General features: G+C 41.2%; 1 protein-coding gene across 1 annotated transcript in view; it reads left to right on the plus strand.

Moving 5' to 3' along the window:
* Window positions 1–15549: 15549 nt before the first annotated feature.
* LOC122553795 (peroxisomal N(1)-acetyl-spermine/spermidine oxidase-like) overlaps window positions 15550–26937 on the plus strand; it is a 67069-nt gene continuing 55681 nt past the window's right edge. Inside the window, exons 1-2 of the mRNA XM_087990081.1 lie at window positions 15550–15737; window positions 19125–19291. Of these exons, the coding sequence (XP_087846207.1) occupies window positions 15655–15737; window positions 19125–19291 (250 nt within the window). The 5' untranslated portion in view covers window positions 15550–15654. The remainder of the gene's footprint in view (window positions 15738–19124; window positions 19292–26937) is intronic.

Consider the following 26937-nt stretch of genomic DNA (forward strand, 5'->3'; position numbering starts at 1 on the left):
ATATGGATATTGTCATGACTACCAGGCTTATCCACTAGGTGGTCAAAGGCACTGTAGTTTGATATGTAGCTTGTGACAAACAGTAGTGACCCCAAAACAAATCCTTGCAGTACACTACTAGTAAGTGAACTCCAGGGTGAACATTTCCCATCAAGCACCACCCTCTGTCTTTGTACAGCTAGTCAATTTCTGATCCAAACCACTAAATCACCCTAAATCCCATGCCTCTGTATTTTCTGTAATAGCCTACCATGGGGAACCTTATCAAACACCTTACTGAAATCCATATACACCACATCAACCGCTTTACCCTCATCCACCTGTTTGGTCACCTTCTCAAAGAACTCAATAAGGTTTGTGAGGCATGACTTGCCCTTCACAAAACCATGTTGACTATCCCTAATCAAATTATTCCTTTATAGATGATTATAAATCATAGCTCTTATAATCCTCTCAACACCTTATCCACAACTGAAGTAATGCTCACTGGTCTATAATTACCAGGGTTGTCTCTACTCTCCTTGTACAAGGGGACAACATTTGCTATCCTCCAGACATTTGGCACTATTCCTGTAGACAATGATGACATGAAGATCAAAGCCATGGGCTCTGCAATCTCTTCCCTAGATTCTAAACTTCCACTCTGGCTCCATGAATTTCTGCCTTACATCCCCATCCCTTTGCCTACTATTGTCGTTGGTGCCTAGGTGGACCATGACTTGGGGGCTGCTTCCCCTCCCCTTAAGAATCCCAAAAACAAGATCCGAGACATCACAGACTGTAGCACCTGGGAGGCAACACACCAACCACAGGTCTCTCTCGTTCCCACAGAATCTCCTAGCTGTCCCCTAACTATGATGCCCCCAATGACTAATGCTCTAATCCTCTCCCCCATTCCCTTTCCATTCCCTGACTGTAACCCATTCACCTTTTTCCTGTACCTGAGGTGTGACTGCCTCCCTGTAACTCCTTTCAATTATCCCTCAGCCTCCAGAATGATCCGAAGTTCATCCATCTCCAGCTCCAGTCTCATAATACGGTTTCTGAGGAGCTAGTTGGGTGCACTTCCTGCAGATGAAGTCAGTGGGGACACTAGTGATGACCCTCACCTCCCATATTCTACAGGAGGAACATTCAACTGCCCTACCATCTATTCCCATTGTTCTGAATTCCCAAACAGACTATATAAAAAAAACTAGTAACCTTACCAATTCGGTAAGAGGAGCTTTGGTTAGAGGAAGGATGGATGGGAGACACTACCTAAATAGTGTCACAGTAAAGCAACCACCCAAATATATTACCTCGCTTACTGAGCCGTCATCTTACAGGTGGGATCAACAAAGACAAAGAATGATAAATGGTCTCTCAACAAGTGATCCAGAGATTCCCAGATAGGATACTGCAAGCACAGCCAGCAATATAGATGTATTAAAGATGTCATCTGACTAAGACATAGTGTTGTGCCTACTTGATTTAGAACAACATGGTCAATATGGCGAAGGATGAACTTCTCCAGAAGAAACATGACAGGCACTCAGGAATGGAGATGAAAGCTCATATACACAGTGTACTGGATAGATATCCTCAAAGACATTGAAGGAATGGTTTATACATGCATGAATGCCAGAAACACACCAGTAGAAAAAGATGATTGATTTTGAAGTACCAACCGAACCATGGCATACTGGGAGAGCCAATTTATTTATAGACAATCTAGAAAACTAACTTACAGTTGTAGATTACTACTTCAAGTTCCTTTGTATTTGAAAGGTAAATGAATTGAATGCTGCACCAGCAGCCTCAGCATTGCAAGACTTGCTCACTGAGCAAGGGATTCCTTAAAGAATAATACGTGACAATGGAAGCCCATTCACCTTCAGGTAATTTCAGGAATTCGGAAAACACTATGGATTCCACATCATCACCTCATCATTAGGTTACCCAAGGGGGCAAGGATTTACATAAAACATGTCCAGACAGTCTAGAGATATTCATAAAATGCAAAGAGGCAACGGAAGGCCCAGAGTTTGCCCCATTGTTACTCGAAACTGCACCTTTCAAGACTGACATGAAATTGCCTGCAGTGCTGTTGAAGGGGGGAAAGTACAACAACTTTGCCAAGTTGGATACACCACCCGTCCCCCCCCCACCTTCAAGTGACATGAAGGGTGTAAGACAAAAACTAATTAAAGAACAGGTATAGGAGCCGAACACTGCCAAACATGTTAAAGCCCTGCCTGATCTCTTGAAAGGACAACTGTATGTGTACAGGATCTAATCTTCTAAACCAGAAACCCAGCAAAAGTTAACAACAAAGCTCAGTCGAGGGTTAGACTTCATTAAGAGCAAAAATAGTAAGAAAATTAAAATAAATAGATTCCACATTTGACCTGTGCCTGAGTTCAAAAAGCTAAAATATCACCAATCACAACTCCTACGATGACCGTGACAAAATGGACAAGATAGGCTGTGCAATGTGTCAACTCGCTAATGAGAACGATGAATGCCAAATTTACCAGATGGACATAATGTAAGTCATGAATACTACTTTTAGAAACCAAGCTGTAACAGACTCTGAAAGCTTAACGTTTCTTTATAATAAGAAATCAATTGGTAATTTTGATGTTTTGGGAAAATTAATGATTGGATCAGTTAATTGATTCTAGACATTCAAAGTTTGGGAGAAGATTTGTAGCTCGGGTGCTCGTTGTTGTGGTTCTGTTCGCCGAGCTGGGAATTTGTGTTGCAGACGTTTCGTCCCTGTCTAAGTGACATCCTCAGTGCTTGCGACCCTCCTGTGAAGCGCTTCTGTGATGTTTCCTCCGGCATTTATAGTGGTTTGTCTCTGCCGCTTCCGGTTGTCAGTTCCAGCTGTCTGCTGCAGTGGCCGGTATATTGGGTCCAGGTCAATGTGCTTATTGATTGAATCTGTGGATGAGTGCCATGCCAATATACCGGCCACTGCAGCGGACAGCTGGAACTGACAACCAGAAGCGGCAGATACAAATCACTATAAATGCCGGAGGAAACATCACAGAAGCGCTTCACAGGAGGCTCCCAAACACTGAGGATGTCACCTAGACAGGGGACGAAACGTCTGATCCTCGACATTTTATATGTCTATTTTTAATGATAAAGGGATGTTATATTGTTTTTTGGAAAGAGCATGGGACTGATTATAATGTGATTATATATTCTAGGATGCCAAATTTCACTGATGCACTGCAGTCGTGTGCCTAGTGACCATGTATCAGTCCATGGGGAGTGGCATGAAATGTACTCAATAAAGCAAACGCATTTTGAGTCTCAAGTGTAGTTATCTCTAACATCAAGAACCAGAAGATATAACATTCACTTTAAGTTTTTACAAATAAAAAATCCTACTTCCCTGCTTTGTAAAACTTTATTCTAAATACTATTCCACCAAGTAAAACGTTGAATAATAAATTAATATCTTTTAACACTAGTGTCCTAATTTTGAAAAGGATTATGTCATCACACTGTTCCTTCCTGAGAACTTGTAATTAACTAATTTAAGTTATCTGCATTCAGCACTCTGCTATCTTTTGATTAAATTATTATCTAAATTGACTGCGGCTTTATGGCTCATCTTAATTTGAGAATAATGAGCTTTCACTCTTGTTCAATATGTTCTGATTTGGCTAATAACTTAAATATGTGATCTCAGACTCCCCCACATGCCAAGCAGGTGGCGTTTGGAGGATCAAGTGTTACGACACAGGGTTAACACCAACCCCCCCCCCCCCCCCCCGTTAATTTAAACCTGCCACACAGAAATGATTTAATCCGTGTTGTAATCTGTTAAAATTCGAGAGGCAAAGAACCAACCCAAAAGTCACTATTTAAAGTAAAAATTAACAACTTTAGTTTTTTAAAGTCTAACAGAGAACAATTAACTAACAACTATTTACAACTCCTTTCTCTAACCTATCTTGTACTTTCCCCTCTGCAATACTAGTCCGATAAAACGCCTGATTAACATTTACCAAAAAATTCATATTTCAAAACCACGTAGCTGTTGAATCTTCTCTTTGTATCTTCTCTGTCTTCTTCTCTTCTTCGGAATTTCTGTTTCACAGGTCATTGATAGATAAAGGTACCTTTAAGAGAGCTATTCTACAGACAGTCTGCAGATGTTGGTGGTTTGGCAGTTCTCCAACTGTTCAATTGTTTTCTGTTTCATACCTGAAAGCATTGGCTTGTTTCATTGGTCAAATATTGGTCAAATAATATTGTCAAAATACTAAATTCAAACTTGATTGGAATTTGGTATTTTGGGGCATAATTTAAACTGATTGACCAAATTTGAATTTCTTTTTGTCTCATAGCAGCCCAAGTACTGCTAGTTGATGGACCAAATGTTACATTGTAAATTCTCCAGCAGTCTTTGTGCTTGCTAAGTCCTTCAACTATGTTAAAGGTAGAGTACCCCTTGCACCTTCATAACAGGAGTCAGTACATACTTTGGATGCGTGAACACTCTCCACAGTGCTTCAACTTCACCTCTGTGTGTTTGGTGCCTTTCAAAATGAACTTTCACCATTTTAGTCAGTTACAAGTCAGAGATGTCCCCAAGTCTTTTGGGATCTTTGACCTTTATACCTTTAAGCATTTAAGGTATAAACATGTTTGTCTTGCATGTTTCTCCACTAATCTCTTTCTTTTCTTCTAAGTCTTCAGAAGTAGACCTTCAAACAGTTATGGCTGGCGGGATACTACTCACATCCCTGTTTAAGCTGCACACAATTATAGAGTCCTTGGCAAATAGCCCCAGCTAAGAAATTGAATTCAGCCTTTGTCTGAATAGCCAAAACCAAATTTTTGTTTTGGCAAGCAAGCTGTCAAATGGCTAGACCAATGCATAGTTAGCTGTTCCAACTACCTTTAAGACTTTTCTTTCAGCATGAAGATCCAACATGGCTGAATGAAATGACCATTTAGCTCACACTTTAGATGGATGTTGAGGGTTTGAAATGCTCTGAGTTGCAAATATTTAATGGGACTAGCAGATTGCTAACATCAATTCGCTGCTTTGCAAGAGTTGACTGAATACCTGATGAACAGATGCTTAGCACCACAGATACTTCCACAGTGATGAAGACATACTGTACTTCTGGCTTCACTAATATTTGAAGGTTGCTTCTGTCCAATGCACATCTCTCCGACAGAAACACAATATTGCATCAGTAGCCCGAGGTTTAGCTATGGTTTGGTGTTTCTAAATCTTGAGCAGCCTATAGACTATGCAGTTGGAATGCTCTTTATAATCAGTAGGTGTCACCATTCATGTTTGCTGGTCATTTTCAAAGTCTGGTAAAGTTACGAATTCTGTAAGACTCACCCTCTTTAAGTCCTACCTTTTGACCAATATCAAACATAGAACATTTATAGAAAGAGGGTTCACAGAAAGGGGTGCAGATGGCCTTGGCAGAATGTTGAGATTGATATATTAAAACCTATTCAAATCTTTATTCAAAAACAGCAGCTAAGTTTGTTGTAAATAAATAAACAAATAATAACCATTCAATCAAATAGCAACAATTTTCTAGATATGGTATGCTAGATTAAATGTTTCAAGTAATGGACCTTAATTCAAAGAAATGGATTTCAAAAAATATGGAAATTGTTTCAGGCTTATTAAGCTAACTAAACCTGGGATACACAAATGTGACCTGATCAATTAGGTTTACAAAATAATGCAACCACATAATTCCTTTAGAGTTCATATTACTTCATCATGGCAATACATGGTGCAGGCCTGGCCTATTCCACAAGCTTGCACCACTGCAGTCACCAGAGCCATTTTCCACTTCATCTGGATGTCGAAGATGGATCATGTCCATTTATAGGGGCACCATGTATAAAGCTCTAGATAAAGAGGAGAAGAATGCATCCAAAGTTGCCCACATCCTGATGGCCACCTTTGTGTATGGCTGCATCAGGCTGTGTGTAGGCCCTCATTATGCAATCACCAAGTGTCACTAGGGACTGAGGTTATATCTGGCCTTGTGTTACAAAGGATAGGCTTTGTTGCTATGCAATGCTCCAGGTAGTTGGACTGTCCCATATCACCTGTCCCTCCTGGGATAATTTGTGAAAGAAAGCACCTTTGACCACAAGTACATCAGGATGTGGTCTGCACGTAGTGCCCTTGAGACCCTGTGGGAAAAGGAAAGAGTTGATCCTGTCGGGTGGTTCTCTGAGCAGACTGCCAGAGTCAGAATGCCTCATGGCCAGAAGTTTCCAACAAGCACCAATATGTGGCTTGACTGATGGTGAGAAGGGCATTACCTGTGAGATCCTTCATTTATGCCTGGACTCTCTGTGCCTCCTCAGGCTGCCCTCGGAGTAGCTGCAGGGGAGATGAGACTGTCACATATCTCCTTCTGGAATGTGCCTTTGCAAAGGACTCTGGAGAGAGGTGCAATAGTTTTTGTCAAGATTTGTCCCAAGCAGCTGAGGACTCTACGATCCATGGGCTGTTCCTCATGATGCACACCAAGACAAACATTGACTGGTCTTCCAGGGCAAGGAGTTGACCTCGGCCATATGTTGCAGATTGGCATATTCCTAGGTCCAGGACTACATGCTGAGTGACACGCTAAAGTTGGGGCAGCTGCTGTCAAGTCGCAGTGAAGAAAGATCATTGTCTGAGGACTTTCTGCTGAAGTTAAGTTGAGGTTTCCAGATGTACAGTTGGGGTGCCTCAAATATAAATATAGTCTTGTGTAAGTAAGAAACACCTTGGGTTGTTTACGCTCCTTAGACAAAGATTGTACAAACTTGATGTGCTCTACTGACTATGTATGTATATAAAGATTTGTTTATGAATAAAATATATTTTTGAAATTAAAAAATGTCATGGTGCTGTGGGCATCTCTGGTTGAGCCAGCATTTATTGCTCATCCCTAAATGCCGTGGTTTCTCAGTGGCTAGCGCTGCTGCGTCACAGCACCAAGGACCTGATTCCACCCTCGGGTCGAGAGTGTGGTGCTGGAAAAGCACAGCAGGTCAGGCAGCATTCAAGGGGCAGGAAAATTGACGCTTCAGGCAAAAGCCCCTTTCCTGTCGACTTTCCTGGTCCTCGGATGCTGCCTGACCTGCTGTGCTTTTCCAGCACCACACTCGCGACTCTAATCTCCAGCATCTGCAGACCTCACTTCCACCCTCGGGTGACTGTCTGTATGGAGTTTGTACATTCTCCCAATGCATGGGTTTCCTCCGGGTGTTCTGGTTTCCTCCCACAATCCAAAAATGTGCAGGCTAGGGGTGGATTGGCCATGCTAATTTACCCATATTGTCCAGGGATGTGTAGGTTAGGTGAATTAACCATAGGAAATGCAGGGTTACGGGGAGGGGGTGGGGCTGGGTCTGGGTGGGATGCTCTTCAGAGGGTCAATGTGGACTCAATGGCCTGCTTCCACACTGTAGGGATTCTATGATTTTGTGAACAGCCTTTGATCTGAGTGGCTTCCTCGGGTCATTGCAAAGGGTAGTTAAAATCAACCATATTATTATGAGTCTTGAGTCAGACCAGGTGAGGGTGACAATTTTTCCTTCCCAAAAGGACATGAATGAACCAGCTGTTTATTTTTAAACAACAAATGATAATGGGGTTGCCATTAAGTTAGCTTTGAATTCTAGGTTTTTTAAAATTGGATTCCAATTTTGCCATCTGTCGTGGTGGGATTTGAACTCACATCCCTAATGATAAATGGATTACTTGGCCAATAACATCGCTGGTATACCACTGCCTGCTTATATTGTCTTGCCCACCCAAGTGTACTTGCGGATGTACATAAAAGGAACAGTATACTTTTAATCACCTTGAAGACTGATCAATGTGCATCAAGTTGACCCTTCCTTCTCATCTGCTATTATGTAGGAATGTCCTCAGGCTGGAATTTAGCTTGCTTGTCTCAGTACATTAAAATGTAAATGACATTTTTGAGACTTCCTATTGAGAATACATTAAAATGTAATAGGTCTTTCTTGTAGAATTACAGCATTATTGTCTGAATACTCAAAGAAAGTTGTGCACAATAACTCCACAGATAGTCTGGCTGCAGAGTTGAAATAGAATACATATGATGAAAACCTATTTATCATGCAGAGATACAAATGACTAAGTTCCAAGTCCAGTGCAGGTGAGAGGCTAGGATTACTGTGGAAAGTAACTCACCTCCCATCTCCCCAAAACCTATCTACCATCTATAAGGAACAAGTAAGGAGTGTGATAGAATACTTCCCATTTGCCTGGATGAGTGCAGCTCCAACAACACTCAAGAAGCTTGACACCATCCAGGAGAAAAGCTCGCTTGATCGGTACTACATCCACAATCATCCATTCCCTCCACCACCAACGGTCAGTAGCAGCAGTATGCATTATCTACAAGGTGTACCGTAGAAATTCAACAAAGACCCTCAGACCGCACCTTCCAAACCCAAGGCCACTTCTGTCTAGAAGGACAAGGGCAGCAGCTATATGGGAAGACCACGCCCTTTAATTTCCCCTCCAAGCCACTCACTAGCTTGACTTGAAGATATATTGCAGTTCCTTCACTGTTGCTGGATAAACGTCTGGGAATTCCCTCCCTAATGGCATTATAGGTCAATCCACAGCTTGTAGGCTGTGGCAATTCAAGAAGGCAGCTCACCACCACCTTCTCAAGAGCAACTAGGGACGGGCAAATAATGCTGGCCAGCCAACAATATCCCACAAATGAGTAAATAAAAAGTTTGGAGTCATCAGGGATCATATATATAGACAACACAAACATGGATGCTATGGTCAGCTGACAAAAACCGAGAAGTTATTATTAATTTTTCCTTTTTCTAAAAATGTATGAGAAAACCTGTCTCTTGCCTGTTCTGGAGAGTGACAACACTCAAAGCATTAGAGCACTTCTTTAAGTCAGATCTTGTTGGGTGGTCAGTTGAGAAGTGAAAGTACGGGGAAGTATCCTCTCATCTCCCTTAGTCTGTAACTAAATCTCAATTCAGTTGCAATGACACATAATTTACTGAAAATTACAATAGCATGTAAAAGTCAGAGAAGTCTACCTAGTGGTCAGATTTGTATTGATCTATTTGAATGCATTGGGGCTGGAAATCTTTGCTGGTTTTGGTGAAATGGAAATGTAGTTCCGACTCCCTCTGCATGCAATCTAGCTGCATACCATCAATCCAAGGGATGATGTATCTCAGTAATAGTTTCTTCAGCTGTCTATTGCAAGTCTAGGAGAACCACATCAGCACCCAGTGCCAAAAGCCACTCTGCAAAGGAACCAATCAATTCTCATCTTCATTGCATAATGTTATTTTCTTGCCATATTTTCACCATACAAGTTGATAAATAATATATCTTTCTGCAGTATTACCAGGTTTTTATAATTTTAACCACACATCCTCTTTCTTAATCTAAAATATCCTGCCACAGGGTCATCTGTTTGCATTTTTGGGAAATTTCCAGTTTAGCTATGACAGCATGCTCTGGAACAAGGTCAGGTTTCTTATAATGTTAATTAGGAGCTCCTGCTGCAAGAATTACAGAAGATTCACATAAGAGCCATATAAAACCAATCAAAAGAACCTCGCAGGCTACATATCAATCCCTGTAGGCAGCAAAGGATCTCACAATATCAGAAATGATATCACAGTGGGAAACCCCTGTTATACATGTGCTAGTTACTGCTTGATCTTTGGATGTAGAGGCAAACTTCAGCACCATGGTTTATAGTTCCCGTTACACATTTCTGAGAGCCAGTAATTAAAATGAGGTGGCTACACCAGATAAGATGTTTGAATGAATGAGAACAAAGATATTTAAAGAAAATGATCTAATCAGCTTGTCTTTTTATGTTTTTCATATACATCTTTCAAATCTGTTGATTTTTGGCTAACTTCAACAACAACCACTGCTTGTTGCTTAAAGCTGTTAATACACCCACTTGTTAAATCAATCTGTTACAGAACTGTCTAGTGTGATACATATGCTGGTTGTTCTCTGATGCGCTTGGGAATGCAATGCAAATCCATAATAAAAAAGATGAACATTGTGGAATGTGTCAATCACGCTGATCAAGAAACATCCTACAAATAAAATAAATGGACCAATCTTTGTTTATTGATACTGATTGACTGAGGTACATAGGTTCAGGTGTCTACTGAGTGTCAGCCAAGGTTTTAAGCTTATGGAGCTACAGTAAGATTTCTGGAAGTAACCTCCAGTTTTACATTTACATGGTCTTTACAAGTAATCAGAGTATTCTTTCTTGTCATCCTCTGACACAACCATTCAGAAAGGAAAGGGTAGAAACTTGGAAAATTTGAATAGGTTCAGATTTTGGACAATGAATGCAATACTTATATATATAAAATGTTACATGACAGTCTTGTAGTTCTAGTGTTACCAGGAACCTAGTACAGCAGACTAATATCCTGGGGCATGGTTTCCAATCCCATCATAGTAGCTGGTGAAATTTGAACTGAATACAAAAAGTCTGGAATAAAGATGACAATGATGTATCTATTATTGATGGTTGTAAAAGCCCTCTGGCTTACTAATGTCCTTTATGGAAGGAAATCGACCATCCTCACGTAGTCTAGCCAGTATGTGACTCCAGATCTACGGCAATGTGGTTGACTCAAAATTGCCCTCTGGGTAATTAGGGATGGGGATTAAAGGCTGGCCTATGCCATAATGCCAACATTCTGTGCATGAATTTTGAAAAAAAGCTCACTCATACTCAACGATGTACATTTACAATCACGACAAGTACATTTTTGGCATGAATCTTGTGCTATGAGTTTGAAGAATGTTCCTTGCTTTCTTAGTCAAAACATGATTGACATCCTGCTTGTAGATTTCACAAAAGAAGGATGTTATCTCCCAAGGTCTATCAGACAGCTTGCAAACTTATAATGTAATTTATTTTCACACACTAGAATTCCCTTCTGTGGTATAGCTTCACCTAATAAATCAACCATTTATCCAGTGAATTAATGGACATCTGGGAACAGAGACCTCTGTTGCAAGAATGCTGGATGACTTTGTAATGAAAGTACATCTTGGATCAGAGATTTATTAGAAGTGGTCTAGAGAACCAGGCACTAAATACATGGCAATATCTTTTCTTATTTAAACAGAAATCTCTAACTTTAATAAGTGACTATTTCTCATAAAATATTTCTTGGTGCTATTTGTTTGAATGATAAAGGTTTATTGAAGAAGAGATGTTCCAGGATAAATTATGTGTTAAAAGAAAATCCAGTACAGAAAAGAGTACTTCTTAAGATACGGGGAACATTTGTCATATTGTTTGACGGGATACTTTATTTGTCCCCACTCATAGGATCCAGCAATAAATGACACAATAAGTAATGCCCCCTTCTCTGAGCCAGAAGCCCTAGATACCAGCCCTTGCTCAGGACCTAAGGAAGGTGTTATCATTGAGGTGGCCAAATATATTGAATGTAAAGAGTCAAAATACCTGGGGACATTGGGTGAATGCACCTTAAAAGCACATAAGTAAAATCAATCATGGGAGCAACCAGTTAAAAAAATGTTGCCCTCATCCATCAAAGTGACAGAATCAAATTACAAGATTTTTCTCTCCTGTGATGCAGGAGGGAATTACTCTGTTGGTTGGACGAGCAGAAAGCATTGGGAAGATGAATGATAACTAATCTTCAGCTATGCAACCGATGCATTGCCAGAAACAGTAGCTGTGGTAGGCATAGGGGGAAGTCAAGATCTTTGGGATCAGAAGGGTGGTGGTGAGGATGTGAGGGTGGGTGCATCTTACTCAACAGATTAATGAAATAATAGCAACACAGACTTCATAATCAAGAAATCAAATTATCAAATAGGTATGGTCATAGCATTTAAAGGAGTGACAGATGCTTTCAAACAGGCATTCCACAAGAGTTGAGTGGTGTTGGAAAAGTACAGCCAGTCAGGCAGCATCCGAGGAGCAGGAAAATCGACATTTTGGGCAAAAGTCCTTCATCAGGAATGAAGGGATTTTTTTCCTGATGAAGGGCTTTTGTCTGAAATGTCGATTTTCCAGCTCCTCGGATGCTGCCTGACCTGCTGTGCTTTTCCAGCACCACTCTAATCTAGACTCTGATCTCCAGCATCTGCACTCCTCTTATTTAAAGTCTTCTTATGCCTCATCCACTTGAGTAGCTTTTATGTGGCTACTTATCATGAATTCAATTAAAAGTTTCTTTGAGTTATACTGCATTGTCAAGAATGTTGCAATGTTTACATTTCTACTTCATGCGTGTCAAAAATAGCATGCCATTAATCTAAACTGAAAAATTACCACTTTATTTGAAAATAAGGACAAAACCAATAATTTAATTTAGTTGTGAGTACTGAAATCTACCCTGTTGTTGTAATTTAAATCTTGTGCATTTCAAATATTGAGTGGTAAATGCAACACCAGCCATCCTTCATTGCTTCTGTGTGTAATATTTGGCAAAATCGTTCATTAGGATTGTCCATTCTTATGTTCTAGTCTTAGATTTGAGCCAGGTCTCAGCAGAAAAAAACTGTTTTAGCTCAATTGGCAGAAAAAGTAATGCATTATCCAAAGCTATGTGTGCTTGCAGTCCAAAGACTGTGCCTACATTGAAGAGAACCAGTATGATAATTTAAAATTAACAAATGAAAATCCTACTAATATAGTAGATCATGAGGATGCCAGAACTTTGCCAAAAATGACACAGCAAGGAATAATTGGGCATTTGAAGATTACTTCAGTTCTGACACTCAATTTGTTAATACTACAAGAAATCATGATTTTCCCAAAGTCAATTATTTTTCCTGCTGTAAATGCAGAAATACCAACAACTCAAAAAATATTGACTTTGCATGCATCCATTCAGTGTCTAAATTGCCCTGCAGAGAGTAAAGTCTGGCTTGATGCACCACATGGGCTCCTTTCTGTGCTGCTCCTGTTAAAAAGAAGTAGGCATGCAAAAGGTGGAGTGATCATAGCACCCACCAGCATCATCGACAAGAGCCTGAAATATTTCGATACTGCAGCCAAATTTGTATGAAACTGATGAGTTGCCGCACTTCTGAGCACCAGAAATGTTGGGTTAGGACTTGAGATTCAAAATGCCATTCATAAATCATAGGCTAGCAACAATGATAGGGAGGCTGGATTCATCCGAAGGGTATGGTCAGATAGTATTATTGAAAGAAGGATTAAGACCGAGGTGGAGGGAGATCACTGATGACTGTGAAGTGAAGTGAAGTTAGCACATGTTCCCTGTTTATTAGATAGTCATAGAGTCATACAGCAGGGAAACAAACCAATCAGTCCATGCTAACCATAATCCCAAACTAAATTAGTCCCACCTTGGCCTGATTCCTTCAAGCCTTTATTATTCATGTACTTAACCAAATGTCTTTTAAACTGTACACACATCCACCACCTCCTCTGAAAGTTCATTTCTCACATGAACCACTCTCTGTGTTAAAAAAGCCCTGCATGTCTTTTTTAAATCTCTCTCCTTTCACCTTAAAAACATGCTCCCTAATCTTGAAATGTCCCACCCTAGGGAAAAGACACTGCTATTCACCTTATCTATACCCCTCATGACTTTATAAACCTCTATAAGGTCATCTCTCAACCTCCTACACTCCAGTGAGAAATGTCCCAGCCTATCCAGTCTCTTCCCATAACCTGAACCCTCCATTCCCAGCAACATCCTGGTAATTTTTTTTTTTCAAATTTAACCTCTCCAGCTTAATACCCTTCCTATATTAGGATGACCAGAACTGGACACAGTACTCTAGAAGCAGCCTCACCAATGTCCTGTACAACCTCAACATGACATCCCAAATCCTCAAAGGTCTGAGCAATGAAGGCAATCCTGCTAAATGCTTTCTTAACCTCCCTGTGTACATGTGATATAAACTTCAAAGAATGATGGACCTGAACCCCTGAGTCATTACCCAAACCCCTACTTTTCATTGTATAAGTGTTGGTCTTGTTTGCTTTATCAAAGTGCAATACCTCACATTTATCCAAATTACACTCCATCTGCCACCCCTCAGCCCATTTATCAAATTGATCAAGATCTCTTTATAATTTTAGACAACCTTCTTCAATGTCCACGATACCACCAATTTTTTTGTGTCATCCACAAACTTACTAACCAGGCCTTCTATATACCCATCTTATATCATTTATATAAATGACAAACAGAAGTGTTCCCAGCACCGATCCCTGTGGAACACCGTCGGATAGGGAAACACCTGCCACACTGGTTGCAGTGTTAGATCAAGGAAGGGATAATTAAATGGGGACATGACTGAAGCCAGACCTTTCCTGTCGGTAGATTGATTCTCAAATCTGGCAAGTCAAGGCAACTAACTCGAATCAAAAAGGTAATTTAATGTCACAGGAATGTAATGTCCTCTATGGGCAGATCTTGAATGTGTTATGAAATATACTTTAATGACAAGCAATGCATCAACTTAATAATCAAACTCAGGCTGAGACAAATTGTTGCTATATATAAAATGCTTGATTGTGGCCAAATTTGAAATAGTCCCTTAAACTTAGGTAAATATTATGTTCCCATATGATATGTCCCAAATTTATTTTTTGCAGATGCAGTTTAAATTGCTCAATGTGCTATTGAATACCATTTCGCCTTTGGCAGCGAGACATCTCCATTTTGCACGTAGGATTCTGATTTCTCATCCTGATATCCTAGCATTTTTCTTCAGTTCCTCTGCCAGGGTCCTTTTTCCTTGACCCTGTCCCTTACATTCTATTTACTGTTGCCAATACTCTCTCCACAAAAGAAAACCTGCTGTGCTGCTGTGCACAATACTCTGAGAATTGGGATGCCGCCCACTTGCCATCTGCACAATCCCCTATGCACTAAATTCCTTCTCAATGGTCTCCAGAACTGGGTGCAAAAATATTTTTCCATCTTGTTCATCTCTGAAAGCCTTGATTTTACATTGCGTCAACACCCCTCACCGTCTCGTGTTTTACCAGTTTAGGATTGTGCCCTCTGGTGGTTGACCCTTCAGCCAATGGAAAAAATGTAAACTTAACTGAACCCTTCATGATTTTAAACACCCTTAGTCAAATCTTCTCTCCATTCTCTGCTGTAACACTATGTGTTGGAATGACCAGAGTAAACAAATTCATGTAGAACCGGAAAGGAAGGCTGCACTCTATTTTGCAAACCTAGCAGCAAATACACTTGTAATATTAACCAGATAAACCACTTTTAATATAAAACTTAAAATTAACCCTGGACAAGAGGCCTTCAGTCACCTCCCATCTCACATAGTCCCAGCAACACAAGGGAATGTGGGCAGAATTGGAGGTATTTTGAAGTCAAAAATGTATTTTTATGCCTGTGCCACTGATTTATGTGAATCAACCTATTACTAAAGCTTGTAAATATTGTAAAATCCAGTATATGCCCTCCATGTTTACATAAAGGTTATTGAATAACACTGTGTTCAGACAAAGTCCTGAAGATCAATCCTACAGAAACTAGTCTTGCATATCCTTACATTACAGAAATATCAGGTCAAACTGAAAAGTCATCTTAAGTATTGCCAGCAGCAGCAGTCATTAATACTGAGCCATGCAGAGTACATCTATCATCAGTTTTTGCAGTGCCACAATGCTAACCGCACTGATCGTGGGCGAGCATACTATAGCAATGCCGTGAGTATGTCTTTGTTATGGATTGGTTGCCTTAAATGTTGTTTTATTTCCATTCTTGTTTATTTCAGAATATCAGTCATGTGTGCTATATCTGTCATAAGCACAAGTAAAGAGCGATTGTCTGTGGGAGACCCATTTTGCTTCATAGGATTTACCAATTCAGGAGGCATATCTTTGGTAGAAGCCCTGTTTAATTGGTGTCCTCTGTGTTCCTGATGAAGTTACAATGTCCAATTGAGAGAACCAAGTAAACTCTTCCTGCTGTCCTGTCAACACCGCACCACCCTTACCCCTCCACTATTGCCAACCCCATGCAGAATTTCCACCTGATTCAGTCTTTAAGAGTAATTGTGAGAGTATTAACTCAGGCGCTCATTCTGCTTTTGGCAGAATCATAAGATGGGTACAACACAGAATGACGGCATTCAGCCCGTCCTAGTGCACTGCAAGAACAACCTCAGCTAGTTGCAGTCTATCCTTGTAGCCCAGACAGTTTATTTTCTCTTCAGGTGGTTGTCCAATTTCCCTTTGAAAGCAACAGTTGAATTAACTTCACTATACCCTGAGGTCATGAACTTCAGATTGTCATCACTTGCTGGATAAAACAGCTTTTCCAACGCTTACGCTTCTTTTTGCCAATTGGCTTAAATTTATTTCCTGTGATTCTCAACTTTTCCACCAATGGGAACAGATTTCCTCTAGCTACTTGGTCTAGATTCCTCATGATTTTGAAAGCCTTGTCATGTTGAGGTTGTACCGAAGGTCAGTGAGGCCTCTTCTGGAATACAGTGTGCAGTTATAGGAATTCCTGTTATAAGAAAGGAATTATTCAACTGGAGGGGGTTCAGAAAAGATTTACCAGGATGTTGCCAGGTATGATTTATGAAAATAAGCTGGATTCTTATCTCTGGAGCAGAGGAGATTGAGGGGTGACCTTATAGAGGTTTTTAAAATCATGAGAAGCACAGAGAAGGTGCATGGCAAATGTTTCTTTGATAGGATGGGGGAGTTCAAACTATTTTCAAGTAGAGAGAAGAAAGTTTTCAAAAGGATATGCGGGCAACTTTTTGACACAGCGAGTGGTTTGTGTGTGGAATGAACTTCCAGAGGAAGTGATGAATGCAGGTACAGTAAGAACATTTAAATACATTTGGAGAAGTACACGAATACGAAATGTTTGGAGGGATAGGCGTCAAATGCAGACAAGTGGGACTAGTTTAGTTTGGGAACACGGTTGGCTTGGACTAGTTGGACTGAAGGGTTGTTTCCATGCTGTGTGACTCTCTGATTCTACCACTCAAAATGCATAAGCAAAATACTGTGGAGTGGAGATCTAACTTGGAAGAAGAGTCAAACTGGACTCAAAAGTTTAACTCTATGTTTCTCGCTCCACATTCACTGCCAGACCTGCTGCGCTTCTTGCTGTTAATTTTTCATTTCAATCCCTCACCTCTAAAGAAATCTGGATTAATATTTCCTTCTGATAGATTGTCTGGATTCATTTCTGTTTGTTGCTGGGCAGTTAATACCTGTTGTTCAGTCACACATTCAAGTTTATCATTTTCTAGTTACGTCTTGATACACCAGTCTAGATGATAATGTGTAGGTGATAATGGAAAAGTTCAGGAGCACGCACATGTGCAGAATAACATATAAATCCAGACGATGCTGCCAGGGATCCTGTCCTCTGACAATACTTGCATTATTGATGTCCTCTCCAGAGAGGAATTCATTAAACTACAGAAAGTTTTTGAAATATTACTTTGAGTCAGTTTCTGAAAATCCTTGAAAAAGCTAGTGTTGAAAAAATATTCTTTGACAGTGCATGGATGTTGCTGTCTACAGGCTGATGTTTATTACCCACCCCTAACTGCCCCTTGAAAAAGTGTCAGTGACTCAACTGAAGGGTGTTCCAAGATTTTGACCCAACAATAGTGAAGGAAAGGGGATATCAGGATATTTTGCAGCTTGTTGAGGAACTTGAGGATGAATGGTTTTTCCGTTCATCTGCTGCTCATGTCCTTCCACATGGTAGAGCTCACGAATCTAAAAGGTGTTGTTAAAGGAGTTGTGATGAGTTGTGTGCAGTGCATCTTGCAGATGGTACATACTGTTGCCACTGAGTGTCTCTGGTTTAGGGAATGAATATTGAAGGTGGTGGATAAGGTGCAAACTGTTTTGTACTGGATGATATTGAGCTTCTTATGTATCATAGGAGTTGCACTTATCCAGGCAAATGGAAGGTATTCCATCTCAGAGCTGGTGCCTTGCAGACAGTGAACAGTCTCTGAGAGGAGGTGACTTACTCAGCAAAGAATTCCCAGCTGCTGACCTGTTATTGCAGACACAGAGTTTATGTGGCCAGTCCAGTTTAGTTTCTGGTCAATCCTAAAGCGCAGGAGGCTAATATTGGAGGACTCAGTGATGGTAACACCAGTAAGTCTCAGGCGAGGGGAGAAGATTGGATATTATCTTGTTTAAGATGGTCATGGCCTGGCATTTGTATGCTGTGAATATTCATTGCCATTTGTCGATTCAAGGCCAGGACTTTGTTGCATTTTATCATGGATTGCTTCAGTATTTCATCAGTCATGAGATGAGCTAAACATCGTTCAATCGTTAGCGGACATCCCCACTTCTGGACTTATGGAGGGAAGGTCGTTGATGAAGCAGCTGTGTGGTTGGTCTGGGACAATACCCTGAGGAACTCCTGCAGAGAAATGCTGCAGGCAAGATGATTGACCCCAAAAAAATCCACTAAGGGCTTCCTGTGTTCTCGCTGTGACTCTCGCAGAGGAGAGATTTCCCCCGATTCCAACTGAGCCCTATTTTGCCGGGACTCTTTGATGCCTCTGCCATTCAAATTAACACTTGATATCAAAGGCAGTCACTCTCACCTCTCCTCTGGAGTTTTGCCCTTTTATTCATGTTTGGATCAATCTTGTAATGAGGCCAAGAGCTATATGCCCCTTGGGGAACCCACACTGAGTGTCAGTGAGCTGGTTATTACTGAACAATTGTTGCATGGTAGCACTGTCGATGACACCTTCCATTAGTTTATTGATGATCAATAGCTATGATTGAATTCCTATGTTACTGCTGGGTAATGATACCAAGTCCCATCAAAATTTCCATTCCTATTGGGCTTTCTGTATCCGACCTGCAGCTCAGAAATACAGTTATTTTAAAATCCCACTTACATCTCTCTTGTTATAACTCTTAATTAAAAGTATCAGAGCTCTTCATCCTTTCAAAATTGACAAGATAAATGCTATGTCTGACTGGCATGTTTCCTGATTTTAATAACATACACAGGCTGATAGTCTCTCATAAAGCCACATTGTAACGCAAAATTATAAATAACCATGTGCTGTCCTTGTTCCAAAGTATGGATCTTAATGAGTCCAAGAATAAGACCCAAAAGATTGTCATTGTTGGAGCTGGAATATCTGGAGTGGGCGCAGCCAGAAAGCTGCTGAAACAAGGATTGACTGATGTGCAGATAATTGAGGCATCAAGCCAGCCTGGAGGACGGATCAGAGGCTCTCTGTTTGGTAAGAACAATGTGAGGCAAAAGCTATGGATGCATGGAAAACAAATTGTGCAATGAATAATAATTTGCAAAGAAAATTATTGGTGTATGTGATTTAATCTGAATTTCTCCACATAGAGTTACAAAGCAGAAATGTTTACAGATCCCAGTTCCCTCATGTTGAAAGATAGTGTTAATTCCGCAACCTCCCTATGCCCGCTCCATTAGTATTTCATAAATTTTGTTACCAATCATATAGGGCAGAATTTCATCCCAATGGAGATCTTGTCTGCTGGTTAAGGAGCTGGTGACTCAATGGATAGCATTGCTGCCTCAGAGCGCCTAAGACCCAGGTTTGATTCCACCCTCAGGCAACTGTCTGTGTGGAGTTTGTACATTCTCCCCCCGACTGCTTGGGTTTCCTCCGGGTGCTCTGGTTTTCTCCCACAGTCCAAAGATGTGCAGGTTAGGTGGATTAGCCATAGGGAATGCAGGGTTATAGGGGGAATGAGTCTGGGTGGGATGCTCTTTGGAGGGTTGGAGTGGACTCGATGGGCCAAATAGCCTGCTTTCACACACATAGATTCTATGATTCTATGGTGAGAGTAGACATTGCCTCCCTTGGGGAATTCCCACAATGTTAAATGCCAGTCAAGCACTGAAGTGTTCAGCAGTGGGTCTTCTCTGAGGTATCCTGAGGATGAAACTCTCACCTGCCCTGAGAGGAGCCAGCCAATCAGAGAGTAACAGCTTCTCATTCAAGCAGTGCCACTAAGGGTTGGTAGCTGTGGGTAGCAATGCACTGACCATAGGCTCAGGACCAGTGAGTGACCCAGGCCAAGAATGGGCTTGACAAGGGGAAAGTGGCTCTCAGTGTGCCCATCTGATGTCAGGTTCCTCGATCAAACAATTAATACACGCCAAGATTTACTTTTTGGACTCTCTGAGTGGTGAAAGCCTCAGCTGTTGTGATTGAATGAGAAGAGGAGTAGCAGGATGGGGTCTGAATAAGGGCATTCATTGCCAACTTGAGGATTGGCATCAAGGCATAATGACTATCCATGAGCCTTCATGCTCTGATCTTGGGGTTTGGCCCCAGCCACACTCCCATCTTCCAGCTCCTCTTTGTATAGGACCGATGGGAATTTTACCCATGGAGAAATGATCCCAAATATATTTCAGTGCAGTTTTAATTTAACTTGGAATTCTGGTGGTGGGAGGACATACTGCATAAAGAGGCTCAGTCCTACATAAAAACAGCTTGGTAAATAATTCATATATAACGTAGCAATCAGCAAGTTCTATTCAGTCCATCAAAAGAATGAAATACTAAATGAATAAAATATGTGCTTATGCAGCTCGAAGTATCTTTCTGATTTAAGAAAGAAAAAAAAAGAAGTAACTGTAAAGTGTGATGAGCAAGTTAGCCTAATTAGAGCTACTGTGGTCCCACTCTGTTGATCAGTTGGGACCGACTCCATACAACCACCTTGGAATTTAACACCTCGACTGTGGAAAAGATTGGGGGCTAAAGTAGAAGTGGAAATAATTCCTGTCCATGTTCGATGCATACAATTCCTGACACAGGGAATAATTTCCAAGATTGGAAAGTCAAGAGGGAAGATAAGTTTGCAAAGCCACTAGAATTCTAAAAAAAGTTTATCCTGAGGGTGTGGACATCACTAGCAAGGCTACTCATCTATTAGTAACTCTTGAGAAGATACGATTGAGAACCCTCTTGACTTACTGCAGTCCGTGTGCTGGAGGTACTCCCACATTGCTGCTAGGTAGGCATTTTGAGATTCGGGCTTTGCTATACTGAAGAACTGCTGAGCCAGAATGGTGTGTGACTTGGAAGTGGATTGTCTTCTCATGATCCTAATGTCCTTTTAGGTAGAAGACGTGAGTTTTGAAGGCACTGTCAAAGAAACATTGAAGTTGGTAGGAGGGGTAGTGTGGTTGGGTGGGGGATTGGGGAGTGGCACAGTGGCTCAGTGATTAGCATTGCTGCCTCTCAGCACCAGGGACCCGACTTCAGTTCCAGCTTTGGGTATCATTTTGTGCATGTGCTCCCCTTGTTTGAGTGGGTGTCCTCCAGATGGTTCCGTTTCTTCCAAAGATGTGCAGGTTAAGTTGATTTGCTGTGCTAAATTGCCTGTCGTATCAAGGGATATGATGCCTGGGGGACTGGTCATGGTAAATGCAGGGTTACAGGGATATAGTGGGATGGTCTTCGGTCCAGTCTCGATGGCCAAATGGCCTCTTTCAGCACTGTGGGGATTCTAATTCTAGCTTGTGCACTATAGCCATATAATTAAGATGGTGGGTAGCCTACTGATCAAGTGCAGTGTATCGTCCTGAACAATGTTGAGCTTCCCAAGTGTTGTCTTATCTTTATCCATCCAGACAAATGAAGAATATTTGGTCACTTTCCTGACTTGTCATTGTATGTGGTGGAGATGTTTTGGGGAGAGGAAACCCATTTTACTGCAGAATACTCTGCCTGCTTCTGCTGTTATTACAATTGCATTCACGTGGCTGGGCTGTATCAATTTCTGATCAGAATGCCTTCCCGGATGATGATGCTGATATTAATGCTATTAGATGTCATTGGCAGGTGGTTAGAGTTTCTCCTATGCAATATGGTACAGCATTTGTAACACAGGAACAGGCCATTTGGCCCACTCAGCCTATGCTCCACGCAAGCAAGTGGAAGTATGCCACTGTTTGTAACAGAATGGCTTAATATGAGTCCAAACACTGAGGTTCCTGTCAATGTAATCACTGCATGTAGAACTGTATTGTATGTTGAATTTTTTGATTTAAATCATCTCACCCTATCAATAAATAGTTCCATTTCTTACTTTTTATCATGCATTTATTTGCTATTCTTGTTGTTGGAAATGTTCACTATCTAGCACTTGTACAAAACAGTTGCTGCATGCCACTTATCTACTCAAGCCCAAATGTTTCCCATTTGGAAGGATAACTTTCTCTGGGTGCTTTAGGTACTAAAGAAACTCTGAGGTGGTCAGGATTGGCTCTCAACCTTAGTTTACCCTGTGGTAATATGTCTTGATGAATGGATTATACTAGGTAAGGCTGTCGAGAGGACAATTAAGAAGCTGATTGCCACTTAAATTAGATGCTAATAAGCATTGAGGAGGCTTTATGGCATGTTGATGGATGGAGCTTGACCCAATGCCCTCTTCTAACAGAAACCAGCTAATTGGAAATAAACAAGTTGTTTACTTGGAGAACTCATAGTTCCTCGTTATTTTCTCCATGGCAACACCTTTGTCAATCAACATTACCTTGACAACCATAGAGCTTTTTTTTCTCCTGTATCATGAATTGTGGTGATCATTTGGAATTTGCCTTTCTTGGTAATCTTGGTATTTGCAAGATTAAATGCTTCAGCAAGGATGGTCCTATGGTGCAGTGGTAGTATCTTTATCACCCCTCAAAATGTATGAAGAAGATAGCCTAGACAGACCCAAAGAGCCTGGGTTCAGATTCTACCTGTGGCAGAGCTGAGTCATAACACATCTGAATAGGTGTTTTTTGTGACTATCTAAATTCTTCATCAACACGGGCAGAATCTTGACTGAACTGTGAATGTGAATCTTCTGCGTGTTCGCAAACCCGATCCCATATGAGGAGTGTTCCTAATAGAGTAGCCTTCTTCCTGGAAGCTCTGGTAAACCTGGGTGCTTCATAACCAAGGCATTTCTCTACTTAAACTGTTACAGTGTGTGGCGCACCCAGCCAGCACAAGCAAGGTAGCCACACTGACTGTTCCCAGCAAAGCTGATCTGGACAGTCATGAGGCACTCAACACAAAAGGGGCTCAACAGAAAAGTTACCGATAAAGGTGGGAAGTTAATCTTTAGGGTGTTCTAGTTTGCAATGTCAGAGGGATCTTGGGGAATGATGGTAAATAACTGGGAGGCAGAGGAAAGACTCCCAATGATAGAGCAAGGAGACACAGAAGGGTGTGAGCTGCATATTGAGAGTGGGGAACTTAATGGAGACATCAGCCATGTTGGTGAGGGTGAAGGAGTGAGTGAATTGATTAAAGGTCAATGTAAGGCAAAGGATGGGTGTGGAGTGTTCAGGAAAGCTTGAAGGAAATCACCGGGCATTAGGTGCAGGGAAGATTGAAGAATGACAGAGGAGATGCCAGTCACCTAACTGTCAAAGACCTCAGTTGTAACTCACTGCACTAACTGTAGGCTCATGACTGCACTCACAAGGATGTGAGCCCAAGCCTTCTCTAGATGGATGAGTCAGTGTCTTTGCTGGATGGTACATCCTCTGAGGGTGCTGACTCCCCCTCCTCCAGAAGGGTGGTGTTAGAGATGGGCTTGGGAGATTGGTCTCCTCTTTTGTAATTACTGGAGTGGGAGTGAGGTTTTGAGATTGCATAGAAAACAGAAAGATTTCTTAGTGTCATGAACCATAACCCTTACCAAGATCCTGTTAAGATGTTGATGCCCCTTGTGCTGCTGCTGCTATAGCAGAATGGAGACTTTATGATATGGTGAATATCTTGCTCTGACCAAGATGAGAGATGGCTTTTTCTAGTCCTAGTACTCCATGGGTCACAACATAAATTTAATTGTTTACCTGGTTCCTGACATGGCCATTCATATACTTTGCTGAAAATGTGTTGCTTGAAAAGCGCAGCAGGTCAGGCAGCATCCAAGGAGCAGGAGAATCGACATTTCGGGCATGAGCCCTTCTTCAAGAATCATGCCCAAAACGTCGATTCTCCTGCTCCTTGGATGTTGCCTGTCCTGCTGCGCTTTTCTAGCAACACATTTTCAGCTCTGATCTCCAGCATCTGCAGTCCTCACTTTTTCCCATTCATATACTTTCCCTATATTGGGTTTAAAATGAAAGATCCATGAACCAGATCTATTTCAGAATCACAAAGTATTGATTTATAATAAACAAAACTTACTCATCACGATGCAAAATTAATTTGCACATTTATTCCATTTTATGAAATTATAAATGTTTATCCTACTAAATAATCTAAAATTAAATGCAATTAAATATCCACTCATACACTGAGTAAAGGGAAAAATTGATTTTTTTTCTGCAATTGGGAAAAAAAACACTTTTGTCCAACAGGCCTTACTCCTTGGAGGGAATAAAAGGATAATGTATGGAATGTTCAGTTGGCTGTCAGTCTGATATTCTGATCCACCAAATACAAGCAGATACATCTGGGATCTTTGCCAACACAGCTTGCTCAGAAAACACAGTACTGAGGTTTCTTCAGAATGATCTTCAGGGCTACAGTCAATGCTCAGATTAATCCAGGGCTCCAAATGACACATTGGACCCTCAAAAAGAGTGTTTTCGGAAATAGGGGAGCTAGGTTGGGAAGCTCGTTTCGATCCCCAGGCTGACCACCAACCACTAAGGCAACAATCTCCAAAACTGTAGCTGCAACCTGACAGTCGTATTTGAGTGGCAGGCGTTCACCAGTAAACAAGCAGTTACCACAAGACATGTGACTGTCAAGAAATTCCTCAGAACAAGGATTTCTTTGCCTTTTCATTAACTTCTTTAAAAAGTAAGCAATCTAGATGTGCACATTCAGTTAAACTCAAGTTCACAAATTACGAAATATGGGGTGACTGTAACAATGTTCAATCTCCCCTTTAGCACAGAAACTGTCCCTTTGTTTGTCTTGCCAGTTCTGTGCCTACTCCTCAAATGGATCAAGGAGCATTATGTTAAGCATACCCCTTCATCCGCCAACCCCGTCTGGGTGCATTTGGCACTTATTATACATGACCTTCACCTGCAGATAGAGGAGCATTAAGAAACATTCATGTGTACGTGGATGTTTCCAGTTTGAGATATCAGTCTCTCAAGCTTATCATAGCAACAGACATTCACAGCACTGATAAAGCCAATGTGTCACAGTACATCTGAAGAGTTAAAGGTTCTGAATGAATGGTGATATTGTTTCGATGAGTTTGAGTAAGGGGAAAAAAAGCAATAAAGTATTATATGACCTATGTGAGACTGAAATACCTCTGACTGAAACCATGTCCCGTGCAATCCTGTGGTGGAAATTACCACATATGTACATTTTCTCAGTTTCAGTGAAAGGTCAGTGCCCTGAATGGTGCCTGAGCTAAGTGCTGTAGTTCCTTTTACCTGTGAACCTGGGCAGATGTGTGAGAGCTAATGCCACACTGGTGTGTGTAGTGCAGCATTGATAGCTGTAGTTCAATGTGACATACTCAGTATTCTTGAGACGCTGGTGGAGATGCCTGGCTCCTAATCTTCTATGTATCAATCCTCAGAAGTGTCACAATGCTTCCTGTCCCTATGAGTATGAGGTTGTATTGAGCAGACAGTGGCAGAGGTCAAGTGATTATTTATCCTTTTGTGGCACTGGAATCAGTGAATCTTCCCATAGGTCCTGACCTCTGCTGTGACCTCAGTCCAAGCTATGTTTCCCAGTTGGGATGGCCCCTTATTGTCATCTCATGGAAACTATGCATCCATTCTCTTCCAACAGCATGCAGGAGAATGTATAAGAAGATGCTGGTATCAGATTTCTCTCGGAGTGGGTGGGGGTGCTCAACAGAGATCCAATGATGCTTTTGGTTTGCAGGGTGTGAAGTGATGTCCAGGTGCCTTCGAAGTAGGGTACCTGGAGGATGGAATCTTGCAGATCCCACTGCTTTAGAATTTTCTACCCATAATGTATGCCATTCCACCTATGCATGCATGTGGAATGAGCTGAGGAACTGCAACTGCACAAGCCAACCTGACCATCACCTAGAGGAAGGGATTTCTGCTTTTAAGCACAATGCTACACTTACACTAAAAAAAAACAGATTCAGCCCTGTCATTTTGGAGGATTTTGAAACATATATCACTGTTTTACTGTTCATTCACTACTAGGCATTTGAAGAGCACCATGAAATCCGTCAGGCAAAATCCTAAGGCATATTGTTAAGAGTTCACTGTCTCTCTTTCAACATTTATTCTGGAAATTCTCTAATAACAGAAAGAGTAAGCTCTGTGATTCTTTATTGGACATCTCAGAGGAGTGACTGGAAGAAAAGGAGCTTCAGTCATTCCCATCTTGTTACAAATTCCATTTGGTCTTCAAAAGGAATGGGAAGAGGTGATCAGGCCGGGAATGAGAGGTAGGAGGAGGAGAAGCGTGAAGTGGCACCATTTCTACCCCCTCACCTCCCCCTCCTCCCCCCCCCCATGCTGATGATACATGTGTGTATTTTCCCAGGATCTAGACATCATTAATATTATTAAAGATGGCTGTTTGGCCCACTCATGGACATGGCAATATGACGTGAACACATTTCTTCTGTACTCAGCCTGTTTAAGCAACTCTGGACAAATTCAAATTATGCAAATTAACAATTTGAATCAAAACAGACTCTTAGTTCAGTATTAATTTAGGGTTTTCATCTTTCATCAAAATAACTGCCAACTGTAATAATATTTGGTTATTTGCAAAAAAAAGCTTAAAACAGCGTAATCATCGGAGACCAGCCCCATTTCTGATCTTATAGCCATTGATCAAATAGATGAAGATAGTTGGGCCTACTTCAGTGCCCCGAGGAACACTTGTAGTGATGTCCAGAGGCTGTGATGACGGGCCTCCATTGA

This window comes from Chiloscyllium plagiosum, unplaced genomic scaffold, assembly GCF_037043375.1.
Source record: "Chiloscyllium plagiosum isolate Xiang-an unplaced genomic scaffold, Cpla_swu_hap1 HiC_scaffold_8, whole genome shotgun sequence".
NCBI lineage: Eukaryota > Metazoa > Chordata > Chondrichthyes > Orectolobiformes > Hemiscylliidae > Chiloscyllium > Chiloscyllium plagiosum.